General features: G+C 45.1%; 1 protein-coding gene across 4 annotated transcripts in view; it reads right to left on the bottom strand.

The window, feature by feature from the left end:
* Positions 1-4,661: 4,661 nt before the first annotated feature.
* Cadm1 (cell adhesion molecule 1) overlaps positions 4,662-23,573 on the bottom strand; it is a 328,628-nt gene continuing 309,716 nt past the window's right edge. For all 4 annotated transcript variants that reach the window (XM_038321949.1, XM_038321950.1, XM_038321951.1 and 1 more), the window contains 2 exons: positions 9,726-9,857; positions 4,662-7,732 (listed from right to left, as the gene is read on the bottom strand). In XM_038321949.1, the coding sequence (XP_038177877.1) occupies positions 7,614-7,732; positions 9,726-9,857 (251 nt within the window). In that variant the 3' untranslated portion in view covers positions 4,662-7,613. The remainder of the gene's footprint in view (positions 7,733-9,725; positions 9,858-23,573) is intronic.

Raw genomic sequence — 23,573 nt, 5'->3', positions numbered from 1 at the left:
CTGGCTGCGGGCGGGCGAGCGGTGAGACAAAGGGCTCCAGAGCCAAAGACTTGCGGGTGCTGACAGAAACCAACCAGGGGAATAGAGAACTCAAGAGGGCCTGCGCATTTTGAGCAAGAGCCTTTGTAACTGAGGCCAGAAAGGGAGAGAACCGGTGATCTTGGCTGGGTCTAACTCGAATCCAGGCCCTTCTCGAGGTTTTGGTGTCTCTGCAAGGAAATCTATTATTTTCCATAAACTGTCTTAAGTGTCTCCCGGCTGTATTTCTGGCTGCGTTAAGGATCAAGCCATCAAGAACAGCTGTGAACAGCAGCAATGGGCTTTGGCAGCGAAGTAGGAGCAAAAAACCCAAGTAGGACATTTCAGTTGACAGTAATGGCATTTTCCCTTCCTTGTCCAAACGATAAAAGATTCATGCTCCTAACTGCGACACTATAGCTGCCCCCATCACTTTATTCTGGGAGAGGAGGTTAGAGAAAACAGGCCTAGAGAGAGGGAGAGAAAGAGAAAGAGAGACGGATAGTAATTTCGTCACTAGCTAACAGAGACTGATTAGTGTAGAAGACCCCATCCATAGCAATACTTTTTAATCAGGACTGCTGTGTCTGGCAAACAGCTTTTGTGGATTAGCTAGACTGGAGCCTGCCAGCATCCGTTGCAAGTTTAAAGGATGAAATACACAACTACAGAGAAAACAAACCGAAAAGAGTAATAAAGTCACACATTTCAATATTCAGCAACCATTAAGGGATTTAAATATTTGCTTGCTATTAAAGGCTTGCATTAGGCTCTTCCAACACCAGCTCTGGAAGACTGAAATATCAATTACGGATCAATTTTCCCCCTAAGTAAACACTAATGCAGGATAAACAGTATTAGAAGATGCAATCGTAACATTGCTGACTTCAGGATGGACTTCCTGCTGGTAACAGCAAGTTTAAGCCTGGTGATTAATTAACCTGAGAAGATAGCACTTAAGGAAGATTTAAGGCGAGCATGTCTGAAATATGAGTGTGAGCCAGCGTCTGTATGCAGGACAGCTGGAGAGGTCTTGGCCCGGGGCATGGGTTGCTTTGCTCCTCAGTAGTGGTCCTGACTCTACAGCCCAATATTTTAAAGGATTAGGAGGGAGCAAAGGAGGAGTGTGGGTGGATATGCATGTGTGCCAGAGAAAAGGCAAGTCTTGAAATTAATTCTACCTTTAATTAAGCAAGAGTTGCAGTTCCTATAGTGGCCACCAGGGGAGGTATACATTATAGTAACTTAGGAAGGGGGGAGGGGGAGGAGAAAGCAAAAAAAAAAAAATCCAAAAAAACAAAAAACAAAACCAAAAAAACAAACCACAAACAAAATAAAACAAAACACAAAACAAAAACCACCATTAGCCAGGTGGTGGTGGGTGGTGGTGCACACTTTTAATCCAGTACTCCGGAGGCAGAGGCAAGGGATTTCTGTGAGTTTGATGACAGCCTGGTCTACAAAGAAACCTTGTCTTAAAAAAACAAAACAAAACAAACAAATAAACACAAAAACCCCAAAACTAAACCAAACAAACCCCAAACACTAAACAACAAAAACAATAAAAAAAAACCACTACCAAAGTATGTAGTTTCATACTGTACAAAAGAGCCTAGATGCTTTAGACTCTTGCTATGTTCAGTCTAGGCTTTGGGGTGTTCTTATTATCCTTTCCTGATGTCCACTCCCCTTTTCCTACCAGGTAAAGTGGTGTGGGGACAACAGTGTCCCACGGCTCCCATCAGAGCCACTCTTTAGCATTTTTTCTATGAGCACAGTATGAGTTTTTCTGACCTGTGGTACCTCATTCTGAAGGGCCCTGGTATATGAGAATGATGACACCTTATAGATTTGCTCAGCCATTACCCCAAAGGTTATCAGTCCCCAAGGAGGAACAAGTACCAGTGCTGGCAGGCCTCAGAGACAGACGGGACCAAGGGCGCTAAAAGTGGGGGTGGACAGACACATATTTCCTTATAGGAGATACCAAGTTGGAGATGGACTTGCAAAGTCAACGATTGAAATCGAAAATCGAGACTAAAAGTACAAGTTCAAGTCAGGCAGCCAGCCCCTGACTGCTGGCCTTTTAAGCCCCAGTGCTGGCTGAGAGCTCAGTGTATCTGCTATGACCATGATAGAGAGGCTGTGAGCCCGACTGGGCGATAACAAAGAGCCTCCTCTCCCATTGGCTCTACAGTGGGGTCAGGTCATTTCAGCTTCATCTTAGGTTTTTCAGAACTGTCTGTAAAATAGAGACCTCACTAAAGGAAGCTTGCTGCCAGTTCTTTTTGATTAAACATTTGCGGCATCTTTGCGAAATGGTGTATTAGAAATTTGAGTCCACATTTGTAATATAGCACAAGTACCTCGTGTAAAGAGGCTCTTTCTGCTTGTCATGTGACTGCATGATTGCTTTCAGGCTCTGGATGACAGACTTGATCAAAGGGGCTGCTCTCCACAGAGCAAGTCCATGGTTTAAGAGTTACATTTCACCTAGACAGGGGACAGTGAAAGATTGCACCAATTAACACCTGGGCATCACCTCCGGGTTCCAGTTGATGTATGTGGAGAACGCAACCAGGCCAAACATTTTTTGAGAACCCTCTGGAGGGAGTACGGACAGTTTTTGTGCTTTTACCAAGAGGCACACGGGAAACTTAACAAGTGCACACGAACTCAGCTACTTCTGGCATCGTCTCATTGGCATGCCCTACTGCGCTTCAATAGCCAAGCTGCCACCATGCATCAGCCTCAGCTCACTGACCACCGGGGAGATCTGGAGCCGCCTGCTATAGGCAAGGAGATGGGTGAGGACATTGCACATACAGCATGCCATGTGGCTCTAGGATAACTCCAAATAAGTACACCGAGGAATCATGATGAGAAAAATCCTTCAAAATCCTATGGGAAAACTCACAAGGCGTGAGTCCACACAGACAATTCTGCCCGAGGTTTAGCCAGTTCTTTTAGCCACGGGCAGCCTTATCTTCTAAATCGACATTAAGTCTAATGAACACGCAATGAGTGCTTACTTCCTGTCTGCAACCTTATTGCCTAAGCACCAATTTCTTATCTTTTTGGTGACGTTGAAGACTGAACTCAAGGCCCTCTGCATGCTAAGCACAGGCTTTACCACTGAGCTATTTATACCCCCAGCCCAAGGTGCAGTATCCTTTCTCTCTCCCCTAATGGCTCTACCTTACCCAACAAAAGACAAAGGACAGGGTGCACTGGGCAACATTCCTGAGGTTTCACACCTAGTAAAGATGGGGCAGTTAGTTAAACCCAAGGCTGGTCCGCCCTAGTCCTTGATCTCGAGTGCTGTCCTGAAGTACCCTTGTGAGTGGGTCCTCTAGAGATATACGGTACATCATCCTCCCCCTTGTTCTTGCCTTTTGGCTCCTGTTGTTCTTGCCATTTGGCTCCCTGTCATTCTTGTCTTTTGGCAGAAGCTGGGAGAGGTCAGTGAACGCCCGAAGCGTCTGCCTAGACTATGAGGGCAACCACCCAATAGATGCCGTCCACAGAGCACCTGACTCCTCAGCTCTCCGTCTTCTGTATCCGACTCACTTTGCTTCCCTACTATCCTTCCCAGCTCTCTCTCCCATTGAGCCGACTTGCCAGCTTTTGCTCATATCCCTCCCCCAAGAAGTCCCCACTGCTTCTGCCAATCATTCCATTGGGTGGGGTGGCACTCACTGGTGTACCTGGCATCTTAGCCTCTAGTGATCACCTCCGCTTGTCTGTGTCCCCCACAATGTCCATGTGCCAGACACTCAGTGACTGCATCTGTTGGTGCCATTTTGTTCAGAGACAGACCAGAGACCAGATGGTGATGTAAGAAACCAAAGCGAGATGCCCAGCCTCTGACTCTTCTGGAGCTTACCTTGTCTCTCCCTGCCAACCTTTCCTGGTTACCTCACTGAGACAGAAGGGGATCCCAAGGAGAGCTGGTAAAGGTGAGAGAGGGCACTTTGGGGAGGTCAGATTTTCTGCTCATAGATTATAAGAGCAGTCCTTGCTAACTTCGCCTGCAAGGCAAGGGCACTGAGACCATTCTGCCAAATCTCACAGTCCACCTGGGCCCGGAGGTCTCCAAAACCTAAATGGTGAGAACAATCCGCAGGCAACTGAGCTGTTAGCCCTCAGCAGCTCAGCTCTTCGCTTTTGTGAAAGGAGAGAGAATTTTAAGAGAAAGAAGGCAGTAGGAATTGTTAAGACACGGAACCCCGAGGAAAGAGAAAAAAGGAAGAAGGTGGTAGGAACTGTTAAGACACGGAACCCCAAGGAAAGAGACAGGTGCAGTGGGCAACACAGGAAAGTGGGTGGGTGGTGGGTGAAGTAGAGAAAGGTGGTGGTGGATACATCCTCAGGAGGGGCCATCACCAGCAGCTGCTCGCAAACCTGCACAAATCACCGTGCCCACCGGAGGTGACTCCATTCAGCCAATCACCGGACTCTGTCTACTGTGAGGGGAGAAGAGGACAGGACAAGGACGCACAGACGAGAGGGATGGAAACCCAGCTGGCAGCCACTCCCCAGCAACCTCCTGCCAGTGTTCTGGGTCCCCATCCAAGGTCCTAGGAGAGGAAGCTGAGACCAGAGGCCGGGTGTTGTAAGAATCCAGAAAGAGATTTAAAGGATCACTTGTGACATTAATTTTTTTTATTAAGAAGACAGATATTTTATAGTACGTCTTTTTTTTCTTTTTTCTTTTTGTAAAAATGGTATACATGAACCGATACAAAATGCGAATGGGAACACACGGATGTGGAGTTTCTTACACTGTAACATGGTCCTTGTACACCTTAGGAATAGAACTGGCCTAGAGGGAAAAACAGGACGTCCTTGTGACTAAAGAACAAGCTTATTTGGCATCAATTATACATCCTTCATTATTTTATATTCCTTTAAAAAAACACAAAAAACAAGTTTGTTCTTTCTTCACTCTAAAAAAAGTGATCAACCTGTACAAAGTAATACTCAACAATACATTTCAAACAGCGCACTGTATACTTAAGAAAAATACATAAACCAATATACAACTAAGTCCATAATTTCCTGTTTTTGCTTTGTTTATTATAATTATAATTATTATTATTTTTCCAATGGGTGGGGCCTACACTTTGCAATCTACCTGAGACGGAAAAACACCAATCGAAACACAGGAACCTGAGACATGTCAACATTGTAAGCCATAAAGTTACATCAGAACACTGCACTACTGTACACTTGTCAAAAACAGAAAGATGGGCGGTCCCGGAAATGAGATGCCGATTCTGTGAACAATGGTAGGTTTGTTTGCTTTTTTGTATTTTTTTTGTATTTTTATATATATTTTTTTTCTAAAAAGAACAGCTGAAAAACCCTTCCAACGACATGCTAACTGGTTCTCACCCTTTGATATGGTCACACTATGTTCAGGATGGGTGCTAAGGGCTCGGAATAGATGCACATTATAAAATTCTTGAAAAAGGGATGTTCCTTGTGGCTTTTTATCTTGGTTAAGTGCCTGGGGACAGGAGAGGGGTCAACAAAACACTGCTCAATAATGAATTTTCCTTTACATACCAGTCCATTCCCAAAAGGCCCCCATATTGCAATGGTTCTATCAGAAGTGAAAATAAGACAAGAAAAAGAAATACGTTTTCAAATAACAAGAGTCGACACTTTTCCCCCTTAAATAAATCAGCGTAAGTTTTCCACATAATGTAACAATAGTAAAAATGCACCTTGCAAAATCCAAAAGTACTGACTGAAAATGTTATATACTATATATTTATATATCTCTATATATAGATAGCTCTATCTTTTCTGATGCCACCTTTCCATAGGGACTGTTATTTGGAGTCTGGAGCCTACCGACATGTAGGGAAGGAGCTTAGGTCCTCGTCCTTCAGAACCCCTTCTGGATTCCCTCAACATTTCAGCAACAAACCCCGACTTAGCTCTAAAGACTGCAAATGGTAATGACTCCTTTACCTTCCTCTAGGCTCCAGTCTAAGATATGTTCAAGGTAACCTATTTCAGTAGCTATGCGCTATGGCTGCCATCATGCGAGATGAGGAATTTTTGGCAGATGGTTCTTAAGGCTGAGGAAAGAGGCCAAGGCTAGTGTATGAAAGGTAGAAAGATAAAAACACTCACATCTGAGTTTTGATTAAGTAACTGAAATTCTCTACATGCTGCTTTCCCACCTCGGCTCTGACCTTTCGAGAACAATACCAGCCCTTCTTTTGTACCTCCTGCCTTTGTCAAGCCAAATCTGAAGGAATGAGAGCTGCTTAGGGATTGGGGTTGGAAATCCCAGCAGGACAAGCGTCCCAGCAGGACAGTGTCTGTAATATACAGTACATGCAGGCCACATCCTACTGCCCTCCTAAGTAAGCACAAAGGAAAGAAAAAATAAAAACAAAAGCAAAAAAAAAAAAAAACCCAAAAACCAAAAACCCCAACAAAAACCTGCCCCCTTCATTCATTCACACAACACACGGACTTGCTTTCCTGCACGTCAGTGGGCAGTAAGGCCAATTGGGAAAGGTGGATGGAGTTGTTTGGAATAGAAACAACCAGAGCAGGACTGACTTGCCTTATCCCCTCCCTGCTTCCCCTCCTGCGGCAACTCAAATTTGTCCACTGACATCAAATGGACAGACCTCACCTGTTGGGTCTGTTTAGGGCAATGAGGAAGGAGGATACTTTCCACCCCAAACCTTTCTGCACAGCGTGGGGCAATCTATACTGAGCCGCCTACAGATACAGTAAAGACAGAGTCAATCTCATTGCGACACACCTCACTTGCAGGTAACCCTGTACAGTAATGAAGAGATCCACAGCAAACCACAGTTTCTGAGTCACAGTCTACTTTTCTAGTCTTCGCTGCTCTAAGTATTGAAACATGGGCAGCAGCAAAGAGTTTTCATTGTTTTTTTTCTTTTTTCTTTTTTTTTTTCACCCAAGTCTTTACGACAACAGAGAAGAATGCATCATGGAGACACTAAATTCTGAACTATGAAATCTAAACTGTGCTGGTTTTCCTTTTATGCAACTGAATTTGGAACAGAAAGCAGTCACTGTCAACACAAAAACAAAAGAAAGCAGAAACGGCAACAACGGGGGAAAAGTCTTAGGAATCCCAGCAGTCAATTCCAAAAAACGGGAGGTTTAGGGAGGGGAAAAATTGATTTTTGGGAAAAATAAATGCATAAAAAGGAGAAGGGAAAAGAAACACACACACACACACACACAAAAAAAAAACAAATGAAAAAACAAGGCACAGAATTTTCTGCAATCTACCGAAAACCAAGTTTGACTTGGTAGGAAGAAAGAAAATTAAAAACAAACAAACAAACAAAAAAACCAAAACCCAAACCAAATTAAAACCAGATAAAAAGAGGTGTCAAACAGCAGACCGTACTTTTCAAAGAACATTTTTTTCTTTTTGTTTTTACATAGCAAATCCCAAGCCTTCCCAGTCTCGCATCTTTCCACCCACTCATAAAAAACACACGAGCGTCTCGCAAGTTCCAGTATCACTGTCTCTTTATCATCTAAACAGGGCCAGTTGGACACCTCATTGGAACAAAAAGGCTGATCTAGATGAAGTACTCTTTCTTTTCTTCGGAGTTGTTCTGTCCTCCTTCTGCATTGATTATAGCTGTGTCTGCGTCTGCTGCGTCATCGGCTCCTTTGGCTTCATGAGTGAAGTATGTACCTGAAAGATGAAGGGGTAAAGCACTGTGACTCTCTGATGGCCTCTGTGTGAAGTGGTACAGAGATGGCAAGTTGCTTTATGGCCATCATCAGCCGAAGTGGTGTGCAGGCAGCAGAGGGGAAGAAAAAAAACAATTGGAAGAAGAGAGCGAGGTGGGTGAGACAGATGGGGATCCGGGGCTCCAAAGGTACCACTCCAACTGAGCCGCTGCGATATAATTCAGCAAACGAGACATTAGAGCAGGGAGTATGACCAGAGAAGAAGACGTGAGTGGGGCTAAAATGCAGAAAGCTGGAGAGCTGCTGACTAACGCATAAACAGTAAACACCAAAGACCGATGACCAGAGATGTTCGCACATGGTTAAAGACCAAAGCAAGGAAGAGCAATTAGCCAATAAATGAATTAGGGCCCCAGTGACGCTTCTATTGTCATCTTGAGTCAGTTACTCCAACCACAGTTTTCCTGGCTTCATGAATCGCTACTGGCTACCCACCCACAGGTGAGGCTGTGCTTGAACTTGTATAAGGGTTGGTTTCTCTATGCCTTCTATTTCAGAGTAGGGCACCAGATGGAGACAAAATTTTTGACACTGTAAAGGCTGCAATTGAGGCTTGGGCTCTGTCTTCAGGAACAAGGGTTTCCTTCTCACCATGTGACTGGAGCCTGGACCCGGATTCATGGATTTGCTAATTGGCACAGCCACTTTATAATGACAACAGACAGGACATTAACCAAGTGGGTGACATTTCTATCACCAAATCCCAGGGTTTACATGAAGGAAGACAAGACTTCACCTCAGACTAGCAGGCAGGTAGAACTCAAACTGTCTGGTATAATCTGATAGGCTTCTTCCCATTATGCTCTGACTCTAAAGATTCTTATACTTCAGAAAGCCCGAGACATTTTACTGAATTTTCAGATCTTAAAGTGAGAAACTGAGCAAGCAGGTGGTCAAACGCTTCCTTCCCGAGCCCTCTCTCTTGCAGAGACATATGTCCCCCTGTCTTCTGATTCCCGTGAATGCTCTGCACACTCTCCTTGGCTCCCAGGCCGGACCTTCCCAGCTCCACCAAGTTAAGCACTGAAAGGCGGAGGTTCTGGGCCACACAGCTCCAAGAGTCTCCAGCTGCTCTGTGCTCCAGACACTTCCAGATCCTAAGTCTGATGTTAAGCACCCTGGACCTCCACTGCTGGGCTCCAGGGACTTTCCCCAAACCCAGGTCACAATCAAGCAGTATGCAAGCGCCTACAACCCCCCCTCCTCCCCAAAGCTCATTGCACAGTGCTTGAGAAAAACAACTGAGAAAGACAAGGGCCGACAAAGAAAAGGAAGACTAAATTACCAGGAGGGGAGAAGAGGCTCAGAGCAGCATGAGGCAGAGAGGAAGAGCATTGGCAAAGATGATTGCCCATCCAGTCTGCACAGTTGGTAAGTGTGATGATTAATGGCAATTTAAATCAATTGCCCTGATAATTTAAAAAATACATATTTATGTGGCTTTTAAGGCAAAAGATTTTTTCTTTTCTTTCTTTTTTTCCTTTTCTTTTTCTTTTTTTAAACCTGGGCATACCACATCAAGGAGGAAATATTCTGGCCCTGAGGACCAGCTTACTCAGAGAGTTCAGGGTCAGTGAACTGGTTCACCTGTCTCCGGGGAAAAATGAGCAGGTTGTGTATGTTTGCCATGCATACAATCTTCCAGGGCTCAGGCCACTCATCACACCAGCCCCAACCTTGTTATTTTGACTCTAACCCCAAATGTAGACTGGGTAAAACAGACCTATACAGCTTTGTATTTCTAGGGAATCCAAATTATCATGCAGTCCTCAGCTGCGGCTGCCAAGGTTTCTTTATCCACGCAAGCCCGCTTGAGGAATCATATATGCTGTGTCACCCTTTACACCAAGCTGCCTACTGATGACATCAGTGGGGTCCCCAATGCCAGGGCTGTGGCGACATGTTGCTCCAGGCTGCCAAAGCACCTTGCTTACCTTTATGTCTGGCAAAATAGCGGCCCAGAATGATGAGCAAGCAAAGCATGGCAAACACGACCACGGCCACAACACCGCCAATCACTGCGTGGTCCACTGCACCAATGGCGCCTTCTTCACCTGCTCGAGAATCTGTTAAAACCAGAAGAGGAATAGGGATGTAGAACTTATTACAAGACACCAGGAGCCCCAGGGACACTGCCTCCAGGGTCAGGAGGTCACCTTCTTTTTTAATGGAGGAGTCAGCAAGAACAAACCAGCTGGATCAAGTTACACGGAGGGAACAGACTGACCTGTCCAGTGCTGAATTGATCTGTTCTCCCCACAAGGCAATTTCCTGAGAGGCAGCATAGGCGTGCTACTGTGTGTGAAAGGAACTAGGGAGCTGTGTGTGTGTGTATGGGGGCTGGGGATCCTGCCTCTTCTCACCTATCCCTAGCACTCACTATACACACCCTGGAACTTACAGCTACCAATAATTAAGGAGGCTGACCTAACTGTTTATGGGCACCACAGAGGGTATCTTCAGGCTTTCAGGGGAATGGGGGTGGGGGAGGGGGATGTCAACAGGCCGCACAGCTCACTCTCTTAGAGGAACATGCATAGGGAAAGCGAGGCTGTGTAGAGATAAACCAGGCTTATGAGACTAAAGACATGACATGCTTGCCACATTTACAAGGAGTGAGGAGGGGGAAAGCCTCAATGTAAAATCTGAAAATTTGAAAATCAAAGGGGGAGGGGATGAAGAGAGAAAGGGAGAGAGAGGGAGAGACAGAAAACGTTAAGACAGGAAGGAATACTTGTCCATTGCCACAGACGGGTTTGATGTTATTTATTTAAAACCTCGAAATGCAATTAGTTTTCTCTTATAAGCCTTGCTCCCTCGGGACATCCCTCTTTGAGTTTTTGGCTGTGGAACAACTTCAGAATGAACCCGGAATGAGCTATGGTGATGCAGAATGGATGTATGGCAGGGTAAACAATTTTAATTTAGGAACGTGGCTACATCACCCTTTGCTGAAATCCTAATGGCACCCAAGATTTATAACATAGTAAAAAACAATTATTCTCCCGTTGATTAATACATTAACATTTTGGAGTGGAAGCTAAACCATTGTCTTTTTTTTTTATTGAGTCAAGTACGACACCTCCATTAAAATGATTTACTGGCTGTACCTTACAATTTAAGCACAGCAGCAACAGAAACGGTAAAAATCTTTTAACTTTACATGATTTGTGAAGTCATATGTGAAGGATTTACCATTTAAATCTTTCAGTACATGAAGCACATGGCCTATAAATCTGCCCCCCTTGTAGTTGCTGGATGCCTAAGAGAAATGCATTTCACCAGGAAGACCGAGAGTGCAAATTCAAGTCAATTTCTAAGAAAGATTTATCTCTGTCTCTCTCCAAAGAACAGAGCAAATCTCTGAAGCCTCCACCTCTAATAATATTTGAAGTTTATCGATCAAGTGTACAGATCCGTGACAGCTAAAGGTAATGGTACTCTTTTGAGCCGAAACCTGATACAACGCTTTCAGCAGGAGGGCAGGGCTTACACTTTTTATCGATATTTCCAATTCTGCTTGGAGACTAGGCACTGAAGGATGCGGGGAAGTAACTCGTGACGACCGAGGCTCCGTGGAAAGTGCTTTAATTAAAAGAGCTTCAACCAGAATGTGGAGTATTTAAAGTGTTCCGTGGAGTTAGCGTTGGAAGGGCTACAGAATAACTCAAACCCCAAACCCCCAAAGAGATGCCAAGTCAGAGGCAGAGGTAGGTCGCCTGGACAACGGGATGATGGGAGTTTAATTGGAGGATGGAGATGGGTTGGAGGCAGAGTGCTGTAGCCAATTAGTCTACTCCGTGATGCGCAAGGCCCTCCAGCTACGTGTCTAATAAGCTCCACTTGAAATGTAGTGGAGGGGAATCCCCTGCCTCAGTCCAAGTGCCGCTGACTGCGGACAATGTGGCTTCCATTGTCTTGGAAGTCCTTTCAACGAGGCAGGCCGGGGTCATGGAAACTTAGTAGCCTTTTATGAAACAGCTTGTTGATGAGAAGCACTGTGTGTGTGTGGGAGGGGGTGCATTGATTATTGATCTTCTGTGACAAAATACCTGCCACAAATAACTGAAGGAAGGGCTTCCTCTGGTTCCCATTTTAAGAGCACAGTCCATCGTGGCAGGGAAGGGACGGTGGCAGGAGTGAGTGAGTGGGGCAGCTGGTCGCATGGCATCCCCAGTCAGGAAGCAGAAAGAGGTGAACACTGGTACTTGCTTTTGCTCTTTCCTCCTTTTTTTTTGTTTTAGTTTGATCTGGGATCTGGCCCACGGAATGGTGCTACCCACATTTAGGATTTGGGTTTCTGTCTTCAGTTAAACTTTTCTGGAGACATCGTCAGACACGTCCATGAGTGTGTGTGTTTCCACGGTGATCCTAAAACCAGTCACATTCATGATGAAGAGTGACCATCACGGGGTAGTACTGGATCCTGGTGCCTGCTGGAGGACCACAGTTTATATCATGAAGATACACCCTTGGCAAACACTCAAGTGTTCTCACAGGGACCGGGTAATAGTAAGACTTGCCAGTTCTCTTTGAATGATATCAACTAATCTTGAGTTGTCATGGGCTTCAAACAGAGAGAATGTTTGACTTTTCCATAAATTTCCTGTGTCTTAGATTTGGGACAAGGGGATACAGATGAGGGAAGAGAGTTACATGAGGCAAGAGAGCAGGGAGGTGCCACTTTGGGAAGGTTGAGACTTGTTGAACGCTTCTAGAAGCTGTTTAAGACTCAATCCCTACCCATGTGGAGGCAGGCAACTCTTGTCCACTGTTAAAAAACAAATTCCTCCAACTTCAGGCACAGAAAAGGCAGAGAGATGTGCCAGTATGTTTGCGTTTCAGGGGGGAGAGGGGAAGAAAAGACAGACAAAACTAACAACAACCCTCTCCAAACAAAGCTTCACAAACAAACCAAACAAACCTGCCATCTATGGGATTCCTTACTTAAGCCAGCAGTTCAGCTGACCTCTGTTCTCCAAATGCGCTCAGTCGAGCGAGTTCCCCTGTACTTAGCTCACACTAAACACCTGGGTTTGAGTTCTTTCCCACCCTCAAGGGCAAACACATGTTGCAGATCCTTATTTGCAAGCGTAATCCCTCTAGCTATTTCTGATACTCACTTTGATCAGAAAGTTTACTACCTCTAGTTAATCACCAAGACATTTTTCCTGCCTTCAATTACAGCAGATGGACACAGAAGGTAACTGATGTTTAATTTACGGGGAACACTGCTGGTTATGAGCTCCTGGCCGCCTCCTCCCACCCCTGGTTGACCATGAGAGGCAGTAATAGAGCTGCAACTGTCCCGAAGTGCCTGTCAGCCTGTCACGGGCCGGGCTCCCCTGTGGCGATCAGTTGTTTCTCATTCATCTCTTGTTTCCTCTTGTGGGAGGGGAGGCAGTTCCAACTGTGCTGTGGATTGGCTCAGACTGGTAGGGGTGATGCTGGTTGTCTGCTCCCGGGTAAGAACCCCCTGAACCTGCAGCTGAGACCTCTCGATGGTCACAAAAAGCAGCAATACGCTTTGCTCAAGGATGCACTTGGCTGTCAGAGGTGGCTAAAAACAGGATCTGTGGCAATGTCCGCCAGCCTCCACCTCTCCTATCTTGATCAAGAGGTGAGAATTCAGACGAGTTCTTGAGGAATTACTAAGTGGAAAGGCCACGGCTGTCACTATCATCTGAAGGTCCCCGCATCCGATTGGGTCCCACACCATTTGCTGCTGTTTTCCTGGGAACAGCTCTCCAGATTTCTTCCTCCCCTTTGTAGCCAGACAAGAAAACAAGAGGCAAACTCCCCAGCTGCTGCAGCTCCTCAAGCAAAAAATGCAGGTGGGGAAGCGGAGGTCTTCTAAAGGAGCCTGGTCTCCAGGTAAAGGGGAGCCACAGGTGTTAGGGTTTCTATTTTGGGATAAGGCTGTGCTCTTGCTGTAGTGGGGAGGAATGCCAAGCACATGCTTGGTACATGCATGTACAAAATAGCCATTCTAGTTCCTGCTAACCACACTCTGTGTGCAGTTAATCTCCTCCAAATAACTCCATACACATTCAGATGAATGAGTGAGCTAAGTCTAACTTAGACAACACTAACGACGGTCTGTGTGTAGTTAATCTCATACAAGTAACTTCATACACACATTCGGGTGAATGAGTGGGCTGACCAAATCTAACTTAGACAACACCAACGACGGTCTGTGTGTAGTTAATCTCATCCAAATGACTTCATACACACATCCGGGTGGATGAGTGAGCTAAGTCTAACTCAGACAACACTGGTGGCTTGGTGTGGCAACACTGCTGTGGCACAGCCCTTGGTCTGCCCCCACCACCGAATTCTGTGCCACATTATAGCGTCAAATGTGACAGCTACATCACGAGCTGGTTAGAGTTGGGAAGTTAGCTCTTGTGACAAAAAAATTTAAACAACTTAGCTTCATGTGAGATTTATAAGTCCCTTGCAGAATGTCAGGTTGGAAAAAAACAAAAACAAAAAAGCGAACAAATAAAAATCAATTAAACAACAACAATAACAAAACCCTGTGTCATATCTTCAACTAGCCTAGCCATGATTTTTAGCATCTTAGAAATCTCAGAATAACATCAATAAAAGAATTAACAACAACAACAACAACAACAACAACAACAACAAGATACTTTTCATCAAATCCCAGGGATGTACCAAACTGCTCAGCTTTCTTCAGCGCAGGGCAGCTGACCTGACCCCTCCTACTCCTCAAAGGCAATGTGAATGGGGATAATTCTGAAGGCTGGATTGGACTTTTAGTCTCTCTCCACCTCTCTCGTGAACAGCTCTCTTTTTCTACTTGTATTCATTCCTTAAATGCTTACTAAAGTGGAGCACTTCCTTCAGAAAACATCCCCCCTGTTCTGCTGCCTGTGTGTAAGGGGCCCTGGTTTCTATGGCTACTTTACTACCTAGCAGGAGATGTGCCACACGAACTGCCAGGAGAATGCCATGATTGTGGATCTGCCATAAGCCTTGCAGGCTGTGCTGCAAAAGCAGGGATTCATGGGTAACCAGGCTAGAATGTTCTTGACGGGTTCCTGGCAAGGCAGGACTCGCTGAGCAGAACCCTTATTGCAACTGCAGGCTGCCCACTGGGAAACCCAGGCTACAGAATCTCAAGTCAGTCGTCTTGCAAAAAGGATACAGAGCTCTCTTTGGAGAAGGGGAAGTGTGAAATGTGCAGCACCAGGATGGCAATAACTGCACTGCTGTGCCCTCCTATCTTGGGCTTACTTGGTGCAGGCTAGATACCGCTTCAGCACCCACCAATCTGGTCTCTGAGGCTAAAAATTGCCTTGGAGCTCATTTAAGGTGGCGGATTCTACGGCTCCCACTCCCCCGGGGCCTCTCCTGCCCAGGGATGATTGAAACCGAGGCTGACATTTTGCAATAGTTCTGTCACTTGGTGCAGCCAAGGTCTTGCTGGACAAGTCAGTTTAATTAAAAACTCTTAGAATTGGTGTTTATGATGGAAATGCTGCCTCCGGCTTCCTAGAGCTGGACGGATTAGTCTATCTCAGAGAAGGCTTAATGACTGTGATGTCACTTGCTACTTCTTGCTAAGGAGGAGGGAGGGGGAAGGCGGTACACATCCCAAACCGGAAGAAAAACAAAACGAAACAGCAAACACGAGTGTGTGCACACACCCACATCCGCGCACACACACACCACTGTGTCATCTGAAAGGTGTAGCTACCGTTTTCATCATCGAGGGCAACCAAGCTATGGATGCGCTTTCAAAGCACAGCTTTATTACTGGAGGGAAGCACTGAACGGCAAGCGCTGACAAAACGCCACGTTGTTTGCTAATCCTAATATGTTATTCTTCTTTTTAGATTTGCTTTTCTCAGCACCAATTCAATTATAGATGCTACAAATCCTTCTGACATTTAATTCCCTCTTGTCAGAGTGGTGAATGTATACAGTACATGCGCAGCTTTCCCATTAAGATGTTAATATATATTGGAGCACACTAGCCTTTATGCAGCATAACCTTTCCTTTCTGTCTTCTCAGAGAAGGGAAGGGAAGGAATCAATGTAAGGCAAGAAAATCATGACGATTCCTATATAGCATGCCGGGCGGCCAGTGTCAGCCATCAGCTGCATTCGAGTGTTGCAATGTCATGCTGCTATTCTGACATCTGGAGGGGCTGTGCAAGGCCACTGCCAGGAAAACTGCAGTAGTCGTCCTCAGTGTGCACCCTGGAGGTCGGCACATGCTCATTTAAATGACAACTGTGCACAGACAGGGGCTGTACAGGTCACTCTCAGGGATCAGGACTCTCCCTGCCTGTCAGCACGGAGGCACAGGGACCAGCTAGAGTTCATCTGCATGGCACATGGGAAAGTGCACCAGACCTGGGCCAGAGACCGAACTTCAATTCTTTCCTGTGTGACTTCAGGCAGGTTAGTCACCTACTCTGAGACATTGGCTCCAATAGTATTCTGCCAGGGGCCAGCGCACGGCTGTGCATGAAAGTGCCTATCTGGCTTAGGGCTTGACATGTCATCAGGATTCAGTGTCTGCTGAGCTTCAGTCTGCGTTATGAAAACCTGAGGAGGATATTTTTGATTCTTATCACCGATCCTAGGTCAAAATTTGTCAGCTCTTTAGGAGCAATGGTGACCAAGCTTTCTTTTCACTTATACAGAATTGATGCAAGCCGCATCTAACGGCTTCACTGTTCTCTATGGCGATGAAGGAAGCGCAGGGCCATCGGACACGCGCTATGATTCTGGTACACCATCTGAGGACTGTAATGATAACCATTCTGCAGCTAAAGATTAGGACAAGTCTTTTAAATGTTGATTGCTCTCCTTTCTCCAGTCACTTGGTTTTAGTTAATTTAACCATCAGCAGAAATGACTCCATGAAACAGGATGCCAATCCCAAGACATTTAGTACTTTCAGAGCGACCCCGGCTCTCCTTGTAACAGGACACTTGGCAGTGGGGTTGACTTTTCTATTTTAAGCCATGGGAAGGCACTGAGGATGACACTGGAGTTTCCCTTAGAGGAACCTGGTAAGGAGGATAGTGTCAAGTATTTCAAAACAGGCATTCCCACTAGAATCTGTCTCTATAGAGGGATGCTTCGGTGGGCCTCAGGCATTTGGGGGCGTGAGGAGGATGGAATCATGAATATGGTGAAGTTACCCCAAAGCAGTGTCCAACCTGTGGGACTGGAACTCACACTGCACACTGTGGCTAACAACTTTTTAGTCTGAAGAAAAGGTTGGGTCTCTTTGGTGGTGGCCACCTTTCTTCCCACAGTGAAAACAGTAGCATGTTGGATTATGGGAAAGATCAGCACTAGGGGGAATCCAGAACCCCATTTGTGGGAACATCACTGACCATGGGCCCCACAAGCTCCCTCAATGGACTGGTTCACACTAAACTCAAGATCCTTCTGCTTCAGCCCCCGGGCTCTGAGGTCACAGGCGTGTGTACCATGGAGCAAAACTCCACTTTTGAAGAAGGAAATAAATGTCCGGTCTTAACCCTCCTCAAGCATTACTTTACAATGGCACTTAGGGCCACCTTAGGGGAACTAATCCCATCATTTTTGGAGACTTCACGGGACAGTGGAACTGAAAACATCAGAGCAGAGCAGGGATGGATCATCTCTGAAGGGGAAGGCACTTGATTTAATGATTAAAACTACCTCTCCAGGTCAGTTAGCACACAGCTGGATGTCTGACAGGCCCCTCAGCACCCAGCTTTCCTCTGCACCTTACCTAATGTCCACACTAAAAAGGAATTGTATGACTAAGAGACTCCAGAGTAAAGGAAGCTGAGAACCCTGAACCAAAGGGCTACACTTTTTTTTTTTTTTTCTCGCAGGCAAGAGGACTGTGTTTAAGCTCTGTCCATGTTAATTGCCTGGGTCTATATGGGTGCCTACTTTCCTCACTTGTAAATTAACAACCCTTCTTACGCTATCCTACCACAATTTCCAGAGGATCCCCACAGCTGCTGGCTCATCTTCATCCATCCCTGGGCTCTGGCCTCCACCCTCTCCTGTCCCAGTTCCTCACTCGCCGCTACTTGGATTATTTTCCACAGTCACGACCAGCTGGGGTAGCCTCAGTATGTGTTCCCTACTGGAAAGTTATCGTGGGGTGGCAGGGCTAGCCTGTGAAATCCAAGGCTGGCTGAACTCCTTCCAGGCCTTATTTACCACTGTGTCTTAGGGGCCAGTCCAGAGTCAAGCATACAGAACTCAAATACTTTTGTAGAATAAAAATTAGGCAACATATACTTAGTGGTAGAAATTAGTTAGTATATGTGAGGCCCTAGATTCAATCCTCAGAATTGTAAAACAGGAAAAATGTATATGAAAGAACTTTCTGAGCTGTAGAGTATATTAATACAAGCTAAATGGAAATACACCTAAGACTCATGAGCACACCTTAACTGTCTCTCCCTTTCTCTCCTTTCTTTGTGGACATATTATCTATCAAAGAAATGAAACAGCCTGTTTGCCAAATCAGGGTCACACTTCAGGTGGTGCTAACCGAAGGGTTTCTCCCAGTGCAGTGGCTACATCCCCATGTATGTATGTGTTCACCCATGTGGTAGACACATGTGTGCAGGAGCAAGTGCCCGCATACTCTCCCTTGCCTGAGAATCCTTGGGTACAAAGGCCTAGGGTGTAGAGAGGCTTCCTCTGCAACCCACCAAAGGAGCCAAGAGTTAGTCTATCAGGATTTCTCCTAATACCTACTCAAGGGTTATGGAAATCAGGTAGGATTCTGTCCCTCCCCTGGATGTTTTTGTGGCTTGTGAAGGGCATGAGGATTTTTCCAGATCACTTTCTCATTTGGAGGGTAACAAGAGTTGAAAACAGGGCTGGAATGCCTTCTCGGTGCCTCTGCTTCTAAAGCTCTGCTGGGGCTGAGGCCACTCTCTGGCACGCTGTTTACCACCTCACTCCCCTCCACCATTCCTGGAGGCCCCTCCACTGCTGAAGGGAGGGGTCAGTTGGAGCCGTTTGTGTTAAAGCTTTAAAATAAAATAGAAGGATAAATATGCTTAAAGCTATTCTATTCCACACGGGTGGCAAGAACCACCAGCTGTCTCTGAGAGACGGCAGATGTAATTGATAAAACAATTCAAAACTAGTGTGGCTCTACTGTCAATAAAATTAACGCCCCAAAAGTAAATAAAAGGTTTCAAGGAAGAGCCAGATAAGCCCCCCAAGTCGGCCAATAATTAAATCTGTAAACTAGGCACCGAGTCTTTGAATTCAGATTACAAAGGAGGATCAGCTGGGCATCTCAAGTTGCTGGTTGAGGGCTGCACACCATATGCTGCCTTTGAAGCCGTCATTAACCAAGGCAGGCACCAGTGAACGGAGGATGAGGGTGGAAGCAGGCAGGGGAAGACCTGCAAGTGTGCAACATTAATCCCTAATGTGGAAAGGATGGACTTTCTACCCAATACAGCAGGGAGTGGGTAGCATTATTCATTATCACAGTTTAGCATTAAATGGGCAACACCTACTCTAATTTATTGATGGGCTGTTTAAGGCGGGTGTTAACCTGTTTGTCTTGTATTATAATTGAATTCAGTCTCCAGGCTACAGAGATTTGAGAAGTTCATCCTTTCTCAATCAATATGCTCCCCTTCAGTGACCCATTTCAAGACAGCTTCATAAAAAATAATGTATTTTGTTTTAATAAATTTAAACACTATGACAGCTGCTCAATTTTTATTGGTTGTTTTTTCTCCCTTTAGATGTCTCTTCGCAGCCCAGAGAAGCCAAGCTCACAATCAATAGTAATTGATTAATCAGCATCCCCTTTGAACAAAGGTGCTAATCAGTTTTTGATTAGTTCATCAAACCAGATGCAAAGGCAACCCAGCCCAGCCCGCTAGTTCATCAGTGTTCTACATGACTTATGACTTCCAGCAATAGGAGTGCCTCGGTCCTGGAGGGAATAGGGGGGCAATGTAATTATTAATTTAACCGAATTATTATGAACACAAACAGTTGTTGGTTTATTGCTCCTGACTTAGGTGATTGATAGAACTGCAGTGGGGACCCATCTAACATGTTGCAGGGCTGAGACCTGCAGTGTTTTTAACTGATGAAGCTGGGAGAAGAGGTACCTGGCTGACTCATATTTTCCTAAAGAGGACAAAAACTCCTTTTGCCTGTATGAGTGATCCTTGTCGGGTAATACGCTAAGAGAGATCTGGGACAATCTAGATCTTTCCCAGGATTCCTGGGAGATCCAGTTGCGCAGGGTCACTGTATCTGGGGGTGACCTCAGACGCCAGAACAGAGAGCACCTTCACCCTTCACCCGGAAGGCAAACAGCTGTTCACTGCTGGCACTGCCTGAGAGCCAGGCAGGACTTACCTACTTCTATTTTTAAAGAAAGTAAATGTTTTATTTTATTTTCATGCGTTTGCAACTTCTTTAAATATATCTATTACAAGAAAGAGGCAAACGAATGGCACGGCTAATAGGTGGCTACCTTCCTAATCTATTTATTTACTGAAATTCACTGGTATTTAGAATTCATTCACTTACCCAGGAAGTCTTAGCTGGGTGCTTACTGCAAGAGAGGTGCAAGCAGAGGACAGATCCAGCGAGTAGCCTCCTGGAAGCATCTGCTCTAGGAAATTCCAGAAGCCCAGCTCCCCAACACAAGGGACAGAGCAGAAAAGTGAAGGTATCTGTGAGGTCTGAAGCACACAGCCGGAAACACATCCAGTGTGTTCTGAGATATGGGGGGGGGGTACTAGCTTGTTTTCACTGAGGTATAGGTAAGGATGGCGCCTCAAGCACCAGTCACTCAAAATAACTGCAGTGAACGCTGTCTGGGAAGGGGTAATATGGAGCCTGTTTTCCAGTGGGCTCCGGTTAGCAGCCACATGCCAGCGCCTTGGCTTCTCCACTGCAATGTCAGGGGCGTGCTCACTGACTCACTAAGTGCCAATCAAAGTGCTCCAGAAGCTTCAGGCAGTTGTCACCTGTCACCGAAGTCTCATGACATCATGGGAGCTCGAATAATTGTTTAGCTCTGACCACTTTAAATCTCCTTCCTCCCGCCTTTGTAGGACATGCTTCTTATTCTGGATTAGTAACACCTAAATCCTGGAATCAAGCATGAAACCTACTTTTTGCAAGTGCTCAGTATGCTGTAGAAAAGGTCTGAGGTGGATAATTAGTTTACAGCCTGGTGCGTGACAAAACAATTGGCCCCTCCTCCCAGTCCTGCTCTCCCACCTACTTCAAAGTATACAATATGGCTTTCTAGTCTATTCCACAGAAGTAGACAGTCAATAGGGCTCTAAGATCATGTCACATAATCCAACATCAACTGCTTCATAACGCAACCAAATTTCTCCCGAGCCATTGTGCATCTTGGATGGAAACATTACTTCAAGTCACCAAGCAGAGTGGCCTCAGCATTTTGTTCTCTACTGTATTAAAAGCACAGGCCACGGTCTGCAATAGCGCATCGTTACTGTAGGAAAGAAAGGTGGGTGAGAGAATGGAGAAGAAGTTATCTACACGTGGTTTGTTCTTTTCTTAGTCTCAGCACCCACACTGATTGCTCAGCAAACCAAGTGGTCATTTGGTCACAGTGGACAAAGCACCCACAGGTTGGACACAGCAGCACCTTACCTAATGACTAGCCCTTACCTGAGAGGTCCTCACTGTCCAGTTCTTCTGCGGAATTGGGCAACTGAGTAAGGCCTTACAAGTAAAAACAAATCGTTTTTCTTTTCATTCCTCGAGGGACATAAACAAAACACTTAAGAACTGAGGATGGACTTTGTTTAAAAAAAGAAAACATGAGCCAAATCTCTTGCTATCTCCCGCTTTTTCGGAGAGCTTGAATATATATTAATCCATATGTTCGTTTCTTTAATTACGTAATTGTTATTGATATACGATAAGGCAGAAAGAGTCCTCAGTCTCCACTGTTGAAAGCAGATGAAACATGAGGGTGAATGTTTAAAAATCACTCATTCAAATAAGCATGCAGAAAGAAAAAAGTGAAGCTGAATTGTTAGCTGTGGACACTCTGATATATCTCTTCAATATGAAGGTACTTAGATGCTACATACTGACATATGTAAGCTTTATCTCGCATTTCACTGAGAATTGAAATCCTTTGCCAATACTGACAAACATAGTTCATATATCAATTTAGAATGATCTTGGATCACATATTTCAAAATGGTACAGCATCTGCTAACTGCAGATTGCAGGTTATGCCTTCATCAGAAAAATCTGATTCACAACTCATTTTTTTTTTAAAAGAAGAATTTCATAAATCAATGGTATTCCAGAAAAATAAAACCCTCAAAGCTGAAAAAGCAGTTAGGTCAGGAGATAATCAAGCAGGGCTTGAAATGCCAGTGTTCCAGTCAACCCCAATGTGGCCCAGCTGGGACAGCTTGCCACCAGCTCTGCTCTGAACTAAGTGAGGCCAAGAGGAGGGTAGCTAAACAGAGGGAGGTACAGCTAGGGATGGCTTCCATTTCTTCATGCTCATTTCTCGGCTGATCTTTCAAGGAAGTTTATTAAATACCATAAAATGTTAAGATGGTCAAGGTGGCCTTTGCTTATTCCTTGCTGTTCTCCTTCAATCCCAATTTATTGCTCCAGGTACTCGGATTCCCACAAGAGCTGTCTTACAGCCTGTGTCTGTTGTTTGGAAGGTGGTTGTGGGTCTAACTCAGCTGTAAGGTCTTTGGAGAGAGTGACACAGGTGTTGTTTATTTTTGTATCTTTCCCCTCCCTGAAGCTCAGCAAAACTATCCTCTCATTAAGTATTTGCTGAATCAATGTTGTGTGAATCATCCTTGGTCAATTACTGATCAAAGCTGAAAGGCAGCCATAGCGGCAGACTGGCTCCCATTTCTATTTATTTCAAATGAGCTAAAACGAGCTTGTATGAGTGGACACTGAAGCTCCACTTTTCTGAGGTGATTTACAAAGGCGCCAAATGAACATGGCAAGCTGGTTGAGTGCAAAGAGGCTGGCCCACCAGCAGCCCTAGGAGAGAAGAGTTTCTCACATGAACCCTGGGTGCCGAGTGCTTCAGAGCACAAGCCAAATCAACATGAAAATCTTTAGAGTTCACAGGTGTTCCGCAGCTATGGAACCAGGCAACTAAAGGGGACGTGGTAATGCAATAAATTATAGAGGCAGCTGAGGGGAGATGCTAGCCCTTTGTCCTGAAATCTGATTGGCTGAAAGTGTTTCTATTTCTAATTGGCTGGATCCATTGTATAAAGACTAATGAATACAATTATTTGAATAACTGTTATAAATGGGCAACATAAAGTAGTTCTCTGTAGTTAATTATGAATTTGCAGTCCTCAGAAGGCTAATTCCTCACTTCTACGTGGCCCGCTGAATATCAAAGTGTTCTGCATATGTGCTTGGTGCCCACTGAACCACATTAAACAAGGATGTTTCAAGTAGGCAACTTTACTGCTGAAGGCTTGTTTCCTTGGGGAGGACACTAGAAAGCTAATTTAAAAAAAATAAAGACAAATATGTTTATGAAGTATCATTGAAATGCAAAGTTTTCCATTAAGAAGCGACAGACAGTTGATATACACCTCATTAAAGCTGAAACTGTCATTTTTAATGGCATAAATTTTAAGATAAACCAAATCTTCTGGAACCTCCTGCTTGGATTATGTTCCAAACTGAGAAGCCATTTAGGCCAGGGGTGTTAAATTTGTTTCTGCAGGGCAATTGTTTTTTATGAATCTACA

This window comes from Arvicola amphibius, chromosome 3, assembly GCF_903992535.2.
Source record: "Arvicola amphibius chromosome 3, mArvAmp1.2, whole genome shotgun sequence".
NCBI classification, from domain to species: Eukaryota; Metazoa; Chordata; class Mammalia; order Rodentia; family Cricetidae; genus Arvicola; species Arvicola amphibius.
Note: the sequence above shows the minus strand (reverse complement) of the source record. Positions and strands in the feature narration are given on the sequence as shown.